This window comes from Ictidomys tridecemlineatus, chromosome 13, assembly GCF_052094955.1.
Source record: "Ictidomys tridecemlineatus isolate mIctTri1 chromosome 13, mIctTri1.hap1, whole genome shotgun sequence".
NCBI classification, from domain to species: Eukaryota; Metazoa; Chordata; class Mammalia; order Rodentia; family Sciuridae; genus Ictidomys; species Ictidomys tridecemlineatus.
The window spans coordinates 48,323,761-48,337,437 of record NC_135489.1 but is presented as its reverse complement, the minus strand read 5'-3'; the positions used below and the strand labels follow the sequence as shown (position 1 = coordinate 48,337,437).

The 13,677-nt window shown below is 35.4% G+C and overlaps 2 protein-coding genes across 7 annotated transcripts in view; one reads left to right on the top strand and one right to left on the bottom strand.

Annotated features, from left to right (window-relative positions):
* The window catches only part of Thoc1 (THO complex subunit 1), a 48,082-nt gene extending 39,105 nt beyond the window's left edge, over positions 1–8,977 (top strand). For 3 of the 5 annotated variants that reach the window (XM_078030299.1, XM_005329024.4, XM_040274635.2), the window contains 4 exons: positions 3,895–3,978; positions 6,841–6,988; positions 7,965–8,040; positions 8,569–8,977. In XM_078030299.1, the coding sequence (XP_077886425.1) occupies positions 3,895–3,978; positions 6,841–6,988; positions 7,965–8,040; positions 8,569–8,864 (604 nt within the window). In that variant the 3' untranslated portion in view covers positions 8,865–8,977. The remainder of the gene's footprint in view (positions 1–3,894; positions 3,979–6,840; positions 6,989–7,964; positions 8,041–8,568) is intronic. The other 2 variants (XM_078030300.1, XM_040274642.2) reach the window with 1 other exon arrangement.
* Positions 8,978–11,151: 2,174 nt separating this feature from the next.
* Positions 11,152–13,677, bottom strand: part of Usp14 (ubiquitin specific peptidase 14) — a 35,597-nt gene continuing 33,071 nt past the window's right edge. For both annotated transcript variants that reach the window (XM_040274653.2, XM_005329025.5), the window contains 3 exons: positions 12,969–13,029; positions 12,523–12,630; positions 11,152–11,890 (listed from right to left, as the gene is read on the bottom strand). In XM_040274653.2, coding sequence (XP_040130587.1) covers positions 11,739–11,890; positions 12,523–12,630; positions 12,969–13,029 — 321 coding nt within the window. In that variant the 3' untranslated portion in view covers positions 11,152–11,738. The remainder of the gene's footprint in view (positions 11,891–12,522; positions 12,631–12,968; positions 13,030–13,677) is intronic.

The window sequence follows — 13,677 nt, the reverse complement described above, 5'->3', positions numbered from 1 at the left end:
TAGAATTAAACATGAATAATAAAATGTAATAAAAGTTTCTAGAAATTTTTTAAAACACTTCCAAATAGCCCCTGAATCAAAGAAGAAATGAGCCATGTGAAAAAGTTCACAGCTTTTTCCCACCTGCTCATGAGGCTGAGGCAGGAGGATAGCTTGAGGCCAGCCAACAACATAGTGAGACCTTGTCTCCAAGGGAAAGGAAGGGAGACTTATAATGAAAATTTGAAAACATAACTAAATGATAATGAAAATACTGTATTTTCAGACTTTAGATCTAACTTAATAAAACACAAGAGGAAATTTAGAGCCTTAAATCGTGTTTTTTGTTTTTGTTTTTTGGTCCAGGGATCTAACCCAAGGGTGCATAACCACTGAGCCACATCCACAGCACTTTTTATATTTTAGAGACAGGGTCTCGCTGAGTTGCTTAGGGTTTCACTAAGTTGCTGAAGATGGTTTTGAACTCATGATCCTCCTGCCTTAGCCTCCCAGGCTGCAGTGATTACAGGCATACTCCACTGCACCTGGCATGTTCATGGTTTTTAAAAAGAACCTGAAAACTAACTGAGCTAAGCAAAAATCCAGCACTAGAACAGTAAATCCAAAGTAGAAAGTAAAATGATTAGAAATTAGTAAGATAGCAAATAGAAGATCAACAAAACCAAAAGATATTTTTGAGGGAAATATAAACTTCTAGCAAGATCAATGAATAAAATTAGATTCCTGCCAAATCTATGAGAATAAGTCAACCCATTAGAAGTAGTAAAGGAATACTGTGGGAAATAGCAACTTTAATAAATCTCTGAAAAGATTCCCAACTTCACTAGTAACTGGAAGTACACTCATTAGCAATTTCATAGCCAAGAGATTCAATAACTTTAAATACTAAAATTTTCTAAAAATCATAAATGAAGGTAATTTATCATTTCTGCTGTTTGGAGTCTAAATGGTAAAGCCACTTGGAAAGACAACTAGCAATATTTGAAAGTTAAAGTGTACACCCTAAGATGTAGTTCTTCCAGTGCTAGCTAGGTATATGAACAGTGTTTTTTACTTCACATTGAGAATCATTGGTTACTTGTGAAGTCAATTTACTGATTTCCACCTTTTTTTTTTTAATGAAAGAGAAAACATTCTTTTACATTAGCTTTATTCATATATGATACGCATACTTGTGTATACTATATGTATATTGGGTGATGACATAAAATAAATTTCCTACTGTAGATTGCAGTAGAAGTTTGAAAGCCTTGGTGCCTGAAGAAAACTAAGTTTATCTACATGTGGAGACATGTACAAGAATGTTTGCATAGAATTGTTGAGAAAGTAAGAAAACCAGCAGAATACCTATCAGTAGGTCCAGGGTAACTTGTGGCGTGTTCATAAAGTGGAATACTATATACCTAGTAACAAAATTGATGAATGAGACCTGCCTTGACTCGGTCATACTTCATACTTTAGAAAAATCAAGGTGTTTAAGAACACAAGCAGGGTTCCATCACTTGAAAATTTGAGAAGACTCAAAATATATATTTGAGTTTTTCCGTTTTATTTTAAAGCACACCAAATTCTGAATAATGGCTACCTCTGGGGTGAAGGAATGAAATTATGGAGGAAGCACAGGAAGCCTCAGTTGTATTTGTAGAATCTTAAAAATCTGAAGCAAATATGGCAAAAGCCTGGGTTTTACATACAGACATGTTTGTTACATTAGTCTTGACTGTTTGAAGTATATAATTTGAAAACTAGCACACGGTTTCAAAATATTTGTGTGAATGATACTCGGCTCTGGTTGAGTACTATTGTGGATCTTCCATTTTGTCTTGTGTTTCATGTAAAAGAAAAGTGATGATACATGTCAGCTTAGGAACCAACTTCGTCACCAAGACTCCTAAAGCACAAGTAGCAAAATCAAGAATCAATAAATGGGATGGTATCAAATAAAAAACTTCTTCACAGTCAAGGAAACAATAGCCTGAAGAGAGAGCCTACAGAATGGGGGAAAGTCTTTGCTACCTGCACCTCAAATAGAGCATTAATCTCCAAAATATATAAAGAACTCAAAAAACATAACACACACACACAAAAAAAAGAAAAACAGATAATCAATCAATGGACTAAGGAACTGAACCGATACTTCACAGAATTATGATGATCAATAAATATATGAAGAAATGTTCAACATCTCTAGCTAATAGAGAAATGCAAATTAAAACTATTTACTGAAATTCCATCTCACTCCAGACAGAATGGCAATTATCAAGAATACAAGTAACAAAAAATGTTTCTGAGGATGTGGGGAAAAGGGTACACTCATACATTGCTAGTGGGACTGCAGATTGGTGCAACCACCCTGGAAAGCAGTATAGGGATACCTTAGAAAACTTAGAATGGAAACACTATTTGACCCAGTTATCCCACTCCTCGGTATATACCCAAAGGACTTAAAATCAGCATACTACAGTGATACAACCACATCAATGTTTATAGCAGCTTAATTAATAATAGCTAAGTTATGGAACCAACCTAGGTGCCCTTCCAACAAATGGATGGATAAAGAAAATGTAGTATATATACACTGTGGAACATTACTCAGCCATAAAAAAAGAATGACTTTATGACTTTTGCTGGTAAATAGATGGCCAAATATTCTTTCTGATATGCAGATGCTAACACACAATAAGGGGGAGCAGTAAAGAATAGAAGTTCATTAGATTAATTAGTCAAAGGGGAATGAAAGGAAAGAAGGGGAAATGGGAATAGGAAAGACAGTAGAATGAATTGGACATAACTTTCCTAAGTTCATATATGAATATGTGACCAGTGAGACTCCACATCATGTACAACCACAAGAATATGTTCCTAAGTAAGTTATACTCCATGTATGTATGATACGTCAAAATACACTGTACTGTCATGTATATCTAAAAAGAACAAATGTTTAAAAAGTAAGGGTAAACCCCCAAGAAACTTTATAGACCTGTGATGTTTGTTGATTAGGAAGCATGTCATTGTAATGAAACATTAGCCATAAGTTCTGATGCCTGAGCTTTCTTTAACAAGCCCTATTTTTAGTTTTAATCAACAATGTAGAACATTTGCTGTGATCTTAAGATTTCTTTGCTTGACTCTATCAAAATGTTATTTCTAGGGGCTGGGATTGTGGCTCAGAAGGAGAGCGCTCGCCTCGCATGTGTGAGGCACTGAGTTTGATCCTCAGCCCCACATAAAAAATAAAATAAAGATATTGTGTCCACCTATTACTAAAAAATAAATATTTTTTAAAAAATGTTATTTCTAAAAACAAACTCAAGAAAGGTAATTAAAAATCACCATTTCACCAAGGTAACTTTTGAAATAAGAGCTCAAACTCTTGAAATTTTTAAAGGATAAATTATCAGTGAATGAGCACGTGATAGGAAAATATGGTATTTGCTGGCAAAATCTAAATGCTACCCTGTCCACCCTCAGAATAGCAGCATATTAATGTTAATGTATAATATATTCTATGTTTTATCATTTATAATACATAGTAATATGAAATATTGTATAGACCATCCCTTTATTGTCCCCTCTGAGAGTTAAATTTTGAGTCTTTTTTACCTCCTTAAAAATTTGAGTCCTGGGGCTGGCGTTGTGGCTCAGTGGTAGAGCCCTTGCCTAGCATGTGTGATGCCCTGGGTTCGATCCTTAGCACCACATAAAAATAAATAAATATATAAATATATAAAGATTTAAAAAAAAAAATCATTCAGCAGCATTGTTTTAAAAAAAAATCGGGAGTCCCTAAATTTCAGTTCCTAACTATAACATATTCTTTTAGAATCTTTTATTGCCACCATTTTATTAGTATTATTAATGCATGGTCCTCACTAGTTACATTGTAATGCCCAGGGAATACATGCCAACTTTGGAGGAGTTCTTTGAAGAAGCCATTGAACAAGCAGACCCTGAAAATATGGTTGAAAATGAATATAAGTAAGTAATGATTCTCATCAGCTAATTTTAATTTCCTATAAAATTTTTTCTTAGAAGTTTTATTAATCTATAGAGTAATACTTTCTCTGTTAGGTGAATTAATGTGCCAGTTTCACATGACTACTCATCCTTATTTTCAGGATTGTTCTGTGGGGGGTCCTGGGGATTGAACCCAGAGCCTCACAGGCAAATGCTCTACCACTGGGCTGTACCTCCAGCCAAGGATTATTCCTGTTGACCATCAAACATGATTTGGAACCACCCTTGTTACAAAATATTAGAAATCTAGCCCAATCCCATGTGTCCCTCCAGCTGCCATCTCTGTTCCAGCAGCTGACGTAATTCTTGCCTTCACTGCCTCACCGCCTGTTCTCTGGTCACTCCAACAGGGCTGTCTTCCCAGTCACACCACTGAAATACTCCCATCAGGGTCACCTCTTCTCTGTTTGCTCTCTCAGCAGCAGTTGCCATTTGAACTGCCTCAGCTGTTTCTGTCTTGGGGCATCCAGGAAACCAGTCTGCTACTTTTATCTCACTGCCCCTCCACCTCAGTCTCCATTGCTAGCTCTTTTTCCATTGGAATAACTTTGGGTCCACATAGTCTCAGTGTTGTAGAGTTGTGACTTAAGGGCCAGGGCCCTCTTGTCAGAATGTGTAGGTTCCCATCCCCTCTGTCCCTGGCTGCTTAGGCAACTCGAGGTAAATTTAATAACCTTTATCCTCCTTTCAGTTAAGTAGTAATAGTCTTCATATCACAGGTTTATTCTTAGGATTATATTTTCACTTTGAACCATGTATGGCATGTACTTAGCACTCAAAATTCATAACTGCTGTGACCTTGTGATAATTTTTTAGTTACTATGACCACTCAACTGGTTTGTAGTGAGTTCTCCATGCATCAGTGATCTTTCAAATAAATTCACCACTTCAATCTCATGTTTAAGATCTTATCCATACTCCTTTCCTGGCCTTTAGGCCTCCTTGATCTGCCTCATACCTGCCTCTCCAACTGTATCTTTGTTCCTTTTTTCCTCAGCTTTTAACCACACCAGCCCTGTTTCTTCTTCACCTCTAAGGTCTTTCCCTTTGGACTTTGCATATACCTACCATCTTGTTTGCGTGAACCTCTTTTCCTCAACAGCAGCTCACAGTGGTACACCTCCTTAACAGTATCCCTGTTGGCATTCCCATGTTAAGTTCACAGCATTTAAACCAATCTCCAAAATTCTCCTTCTCCTCTTTGTTTCCCATCCTCACCTCTATCTAAAATTGTCCTATACCTTTTGTGTTTATGAATGATATGCTTGCCAACAAATCCCACATTTCTGTGTGCAGGTGCTAAGTAACTGCCTAAGGCTCTGAAGGTAAATTTTTTTATTGAAGTTCTCAGTGAAAGGCAGAACCAAGGAAGTCATTCTGGTATCCAGGTCCTGCTCTTCTCTACAGTGTTATTCTGCCCAAGTGCTCAGGATACACATGAATGACCTGTCTCCACAGCTCCTGAGTACCTGGCTCAATAAGGATTTGTTGATTAAAAGAATATTAATTTAAGGGCTGAGGTTGTGGCTCAGCGGTAGAGCGCTTGCCTAGCATGTGTGAGGCACTGGGTTTGATTCTTAGCACCACATATAAATTAATAAATAAAGGTCTATCAATAACTAAAAATTTTTTTTAAAAAAGAATATTTATATAGGATGAAGCATATTCATTCTTAAAGTGGCAGGTAGTTCTCTAGGATTGACTTAAGAACTTGAATGGTTAGATTGTGGAGAAAAAAATGAAACTTTTGTGTATAATTCACAAGGAATTTTGAAAGTACTTAAAAGAATCAAATGGCTTAACAGGTGTGTCAGAGAAAGGCAAAGCATAATTGGTGTTAACCTGGGAAGAGTGCACCATCTAGGGGTAGTTTTGCTAGTCTTCAGTGATATAACATCCCAAAGGTTCATTCATAAAAGATGACCAAATAACCAGATTGCTAATCTGTGAAGTTAGGAGATGGGGGAGGGAAGACTTCCAAAAACTCAAAGGGAATTTGTGCTTTTGATTTTTCAGTAGCTTTGCCCATTTCTAGAGCATTTACTTTAGAATTTCTTAGAGGTTTCTGTTTCTTACCTCATTATGAACCACTTCTTGCTGTTTCATTGGGAAGCGGTTCATGATTTTTGTGTCATTACTTATTTTGTTAGCTTCTGGTTATTTCTCTTTTTTAGTATTTTGAGCCATTTTTATTTATTGAGGTGGGCAATATGTGAATTAGAAGTTTAGTTGTTATATAAATTTAAAAAAACAAATCCAGCTCGAGTATCCTTTATCTAAAACATTTGAGACCTTCTAGTAGTGCTTCAGGTTTCAGAGTTTTTCAAAATTGGAATACACTTTACCAGTTTAATCTTTTGAGGCACTTGAAAAGTTTCAGATTTGGGGTGTTTCAACCTGTATTAGCTAAATTAACATCAAAACTCAGTGTTGATTTTAGAAAATATTCTAAACTTGCATCTGTAGGTGACTTTGCAAGTATGGATATTACCTCAATTGAACAGGCACCTATTATAAATTTACTTTTTTTCCAAATAACTTAGGGATAATTCCTGTCCTGTCCAACCCATAACCTAGCCAGGATTGGGTACCCAACAAGTCACTCATAGACTTAAAAGTAAAATGCATGTAAACTTTGAAAATGTGTTTGCTGCCCATGAGCCTGCCTCTCCAGATTGTTAGTTTGTTATTTATATGTGTAATGTATATTAAGAGGTCCTTTAGAATGAAAAGAATGATACTTTGAGCATTACTTAAGAGTTAAGTAGAAGGGAATACAGAAATAAAAACTATAAATTATAGAAATGACATCTGTTTTTATAGAGCTGTGAATAATTCAAATTATGGTTGGAGAGCCCTGAGACTACTAGCACGGAGAAGCCCTCACTTTTTCCAGCCAACCAATCAGCAGTTTAAAAGTTTGCCAGAATATCTTGAAAACATGGTAATAAAGCTAGCCAAGGAATTACCAGTAAGTAACATGGATCATTTTCTTTGCATACCTCTTAGTTGACATTATCTTCTTTTAAAACTGTATCTCTATTTGAGCAAAGAACTAAATTTATCATATAAAAATTTTGATCCACAAACTATTTAATTTAAATGAAATAAAAATGCATGAGTATACATGTTTACTGGAAATACATAAACTCATCATTTTCTGTGCAGCATGTAATTTAAAGCAATTTCTTAATACTTTGGGTAAACTTTATTCAGCTGTAAACTCAGATATGAATTTTTCCTGTTTTCCAGCCTATTCTCTTTTATCAAAGACAGGATCCAGGGAGTAGCAGTAGGGCACTTAGAACTTAGCCTTGCCAGGTGTGGTGGCACATGCAGCTCGAGAGACGGAGACAGGAGGATCTGAGTTCAAAGCCAGCCTCAACAATGGCAAGGCGCTGAGAGTGAGACCCTGTCTCTAAATAAAATACAAAACCGGGCTGGGGGATTACGGCTCAGTGGTCAGGTGCCCCTGAGTTCAATCCCCAATACCAAATAAATAAATAAATAACTTGGCCTATCTTTCTGATCTATTCTCTTTTCTATATAGTTTTCTAATGGATTATTACAATAAATACAGTAATGATACTGTGTGCCTATAATTTAATAAAATTACTCAATGTCAAGGACAGTTGTTGCTCCACACTTACTAAACCTCAGGTATTTTCAGATCAGCTTACCATGCTTTGCACCATTTCCCTTCTTCCCACATTGAAAACTGGGGTTAGGAGATCCCTTTTCCAACTATTAGGTTTTTGCCTGAGTTCACTCCTTCTGCAGGTGAGGAATGTCCCACTGAACTTATCTGACATTCACATTTAATGCTTTCTCAGGAGGAAGGCTTTGAAGCCCAGTATTCTTAATTCTCACAACCACTTTTACCCAAAGCATCTGTACTTACTTCAGAAGTTGGCATTCTTTTAAATGTTCTTCTTTCTCATTTTTAGCCACCTTCTGAAGAAATAAAAACAGGTGAGGATGAAGATGAGGAAGATAATGATGCTTTACTGAAGGAAAATGAAAGTAAGAATTGAATTTTCTTGGCTAATTTTACAAAATTGGAAAAGATTGGGGTTCTTGGTTGAGAGGTATGTTATTTGACTTGATCTACTTCTCAACTTTTACAAAGTTAGCTCTGCTTCTGACTTTAGTAAGGAATTTAAAATATCACTTATTTTAAAATAATTTTATGCAATAAGTTTTGGAAGTGATTTTTTAAGGGTCAGAAGATTCTTAACGTTTTAAGGCAAAATACTTATATTTCAAGCAAAACCATACCTCTTTAAGAACTGAAGGAGAGCAGCAGTTCATTTCAAAGAAAGTCATCATAATTACAATAGAGGTAACAGCTTCAGATTTGATTATTGATCAAATGATCATGATTGTAATGGGTATTCAACCCATGGAAAAAATAAGAAAATTATCATTTTAAAGTAAAGCTTACTAAAGGTAATAACTCAGTGACCCCTGAGCTTTCCAGTTCTTTTATATATTTAGAATTGCACATATCATTGTACTTTGTACATAGTTTATATTTTCTGTGTTTTCTAGGTCCTGATGTTCGGCGAGATAAACCTGTAACAGGGGAACAAATAGAGGTATTTGCCAATAAGCTGGGTGAGCAATGGAAGATTCTGGCTCCCTACTTGGAAATGAAAGACTCAGAAATTAGGCAGATTGAGTGTGACAGTGAAGACATGAAGATGAGAGCTAAGCAGCTCCTGGTTGCCTGGCAAGATCAAGAGGGAATACATGCAACACCTGATAACCTGATTAATGCATTGAACAAGTCTGGATTAAGTGACCTTGCCGAAAGTCTAACTAATGACAATGAGACAAATAGTTAGCTTCTTTCTTCTTTTCTTTTCTTTTTTATTAAAACTGTGATAAGATTTTGTTACCAAGCAGCATTTGATAAGAGGTCCACTGGTTTTGGTAAACAATAAACATTTTTATAACAGTTGTTGTACAGTTGGCTGGTGCTCCAATATCAATAGCACACACATTGGCTCAGGGCTTGAAGTGAGGAGAAGGATGGGAAGGATGGAAGGGAGGGATGGGAAAATGGACAGAATTCTGGATCACAAACTCTTTTTTGTTAGGGTAAATATAATGAAGTGAAATTAGTTTCCTTCATGCTAGTAGTTATAAAATTTAGTTATTCTGAAATCCCAGGATGACAATTTCAAGACTCCTTATTTTCATTTATCATATTTATTTTAAAGCAGAGGATCAGCAAACAATGGTCTGCTCACTAAGCCTCATAACTGGAATTTTATTGGCGTCCAGCCATGCTCACTTCTAGTGTCTGTGGCACTTGTCACACTACAACAGCATAGTAGTTGCAACAGACAGCTTCTGGCCTGCAAAGCCTATAGTATTTACTATCTGACCTATTAGAGAAAATGCTTGCAAGCCCCCAACTTTAAAATAAATGAAGTCTAAAACTTTACTCTCTTGCCCTTACAAAAATCATTTGCCCTCTTAAGTCTTTATATTATCTGAAGGATTACTGTGAGTTCAAATGAGATGTATGTGAAAGTACTAGGTAGTAATGGCTAAAGATGTTTTTACTACATCTGTTTTTACTATTCCCACATAAGCATCTCTTGAGGGCTCCAAGATCAGGTCATCACTGTTGATTCTAAAGAAGGGCTACTGAGCGCAGACTCCTGGAAATGCTATTACTTGAGCCTCTATTAGCTATTCAAGCACAGCTCTAATAGTGAAATGGCCTCCGTGTTACAGTGGCATAGAAAATAAGGCACATTCAAGAAACAAGATAATTTTTTCCACACTCTCCCTTATGTGCAAGGCAGAATTCTAAAATAGTCTTACTAGTTAAAACAAATCAACATTGGTATGAATTCAATTCCTACTTAAAGAATACTTTTGGAATAATGCTTTTTTAGATCAAATAAAATGCAATCAAGCTTTTTATAATAACAAGGACATAGAATGTATTAGAATTTTAAAAACTATCTATACAAGGCAAATCTACCTCACCTGGTCTAGTAGTTTCAGTATCCAACAGGTGAGAAATTTTAATTATAACCGTTAAATTTATTCCTTCCAAATTTGTTCTGACCAAATGTGACACTGAATTAAAAAAAAAAAAAACTTTAAAGTCACAGGCATCATACAACATAACAATTCTTAAGATCCACACCCTTATTCTTCACCACCCCTCCCCCAGCCAAAATAGAAAGTATTGATTGCCAACAGTCAAGAGGTTAGGTGAGGAAACTACAAATAAGTATCCCTGAAATGCTTATTTTGTACCCTAGTATTAGGTTACATCACATTGCTCAGATTTGAGAAAAATGGCCATTATGCTCTAGGAACCTTAATGGTTACCAATGTTCTGACCTGCAGAGCATTAAAACAACATAGGCAAAAAATGAGAGATCATAATAATCCTCAAACTTTATTATAAATATCTGATTCAAAATCAGACGATTATGTTCATATTCTATCCTTTATCATTTCCTTAGCAGTCAATCAAGATTCCTGAAACTAAACTATTAAAATTTAAGAAACTGATCATCTTCAAATACCCCATACTCTTGCTGTTTTCTTCCATTAACTTAAAAAATCACTAATGTTAAATTTCAAGAAGGACATTAAGACTGGGAATTAACGAGAGTTAAAAAACAAATACCAATGAGCCAAGGAATGAATCTGGTAACATCATTGCATTCAGCATGCAAAGAATTCCATTACTCTTATAACTTTGTATTGCTTTTTAAAGGGAATATGGGCAAAGTCTTATTTGGTTTGGGGTAGCACATGCTAGACAAGTGTTCTACCACTAAGCTACATCCTCAGCCCAAGAAAAGTACTTTAAATGGATGCTTAACAGCACAGGAATATTAACCATTTTCAGAAATTATATATTATTAAACATTTGAATCTTCAGCCAAACTCCCAATACTCAAAAGACAAAAGACTTGAGGTCAAAAGCTGTTAATCCCTCCTTTTTTTTTTTTATTAAATATCCTCATTTTCTAAAAATAAGCAACCAGAGCTTGTCAACATTTTTTTAAGGTTGATTACTACAAAACCATTGCAAAGTTAAATGTACAAACCATAGTACATCAGAGAGAGACACAATAATAAATGTATAATCAAATGTACTATTATTGATCACAATTTATTTTAAAGTTATGAAAAGCCAGCAACAGTCAGGCTGGACAATACTTGATTGCACCCATGTTTCCATGGGACGTGGACAGCAGCACTGAGTTACACAATGAGAGCAACACTTCCTTTTCCACCTTCCTGGAAAAATGTTTGTTAGATAAGGCAAAGGATGGGCAGCTACTGAATGGCGATATGAACCATGCAAGAACAACAAAGAATAGGTAATGGGTGTGCAATAAATTGTTCAATCTTGGGCTGAGAGAGCAAGAAGAAAAACTGCAGGAGGTAATGGGTGAAAGGCATTTCAACTTAAGATTTTTTTTTTTTTAATTAATGCAAGAAATAACTTTTAAAGAATGTCTTCCAGCCACCTTTACACAGGGCAGCACAATCCAAGGGTAATTTTCTTTTCTGTAATTTTAGGTTGATGCACAAGTGGTCTGTTTCTGCCCCCTCTTGTTCCACATGAAGGGGGAACAGATAAAACCACCTAAATTTGTCTTCCTCTAAAGCTCTGGATTATAGAAATGATCAACAAAAAACATTTCACACCTAGGCATAAATAGCTAAACTGAAGATTACTGTTCACTTTCCTCTTCCATTATTTCAACTCTGCGAGGCCCGTAGAGTAAAACATAAGCAATATGCCAGTCTCCACCACCAGAAAGCCGCAAGATATCTTCTGGTGTTACAATGCTGACTTTATCATCATCAAATTTAATCCATTCATCTAAATAACAAGAAAAAGAAAAATAGTATCATACCCAATTCTCTTCAGCATCCCACTGCAAAAACAGTACCAACCTGATGCACAGCAGTACTCTCCCCACCTGCCAACACCTCCCCCAAGTGTCCAGGGACCACCCAGGATCAAGACTACTTGAGGGATTCCACGATGTCACAACTATTTAATGCATTATTTCCCTTTTCCATCCTCATTCTCTCAAGTGTACTTTGGAGTTTCCAGAGGCCACATGATGTGTGATAGTGCAAGAGAAGACTGAATATAGAACTAGATGAGAATCCAGTGTCTTCTATTAAGACAGCAGACAGATAAAAACTGTAAATAACATTTCTAATTCTTTGTTTTGGAAAATGTCGGTATTACAACGTTATTTCTATTAATATGAAATGGGTTTATTACTGTCAATTTTAAATTTCTCAGCTTTAATTGCTAATGTTGAAAATATGAACAGGTAAAACCTCATAAACAAAAGTCCAGGGCTTCTACAGTTACAAATGTAAAGAAGTTCTGAGACTAACAAAAAAAAAAAAAAAAAAAAAGAGAGAACCCCACAGTGCTATAAAACTTATAATAAGCAAAGTAGTATTCAACAGTAGAAGAAACAATAGACTTTTTACCTTGTTTCCTTTTCACCCATGACACATAATGACCTGAAGAACTAGACCTTCCCTGGTGCGTTAGCACTGCTTGTAAGTCATAGTATCCACAATTATTGGAGCCAATATCTAAAGAGACATGAATCCAGTATTATCAAACAATGAACAGACATGTGCTTTTCTCAAGCAAGGTTATAATAACTCAACAATAACTCAAGTTCAGATTAAAGAAGTACTACTTTATTAGAACCCAGTAAATGTCACTGTCCAGAGTTGAGACTTCATTAGTGACGTTTTAAAAAGTGTATCACTCACAAGTATACACTAAAAAAGTGATTTTACTGTCATATGAAGGCAAATTATTCTTTAAGAAACCTGGCTTAAAAAAAAATTTGAACACATATGGCAAGACAAATAATTTTACCTTAAAACATAAATAAACACAATTAAAATGAAATTTCACTTACCATCCGCAAATGAAAAGGGTTCATATTTAACTTCTTTATGAGGACTACTCTTCTTGTCACCCTGAAGGTGGAAAAAAAATGTTTCAGATAAAATCATTTGGAAATAAAAGCTTAAACTCTTGTTCAGTGTTCACTAAGAAAAAATGATGGTTTACCTTACAAACTACTAATATAACTACAGTTAATATACAGCTGTTAAAGCCAGAGGTCCTGTTGTTAACAATATATAATCTTGTTAAAATACAATAGCAGACTCCCTGAATTTCTGACCAGTGGTTAGCCACTAATGCTAGAACATTCCAGTAAATCTGGCAGTGTCCTTAAACACTGTTCTAGGGTAGAAAAGGAAAACCCAATTCTGTAATTTCCCCCAAAATACTATCAAACCATATGGACGGGGAGGGGGTAGAGAACTACCTGAAAACAAATTCAAATTACTGCAACTTAGATGAAGTCTACTAAGCCATGGCTACCTTCCACTTTAGCTCAGATTAACTTAAATATTTACTGATCAAAAATTTACCTATGCTAAAAGAGTTATGATTACTATATAAGCAAAGTGCTTTAGTGGGAACTCACTGCCTGGACTCATTTTAGTGTATGAAAGAAATTAATCTATCCAGGCCTAGTTAACAAAGTTCTTGAAAACTATAATGGAAACTATAAGACATATAATGGAACACATATAATGTGTTATATATGTGTTATA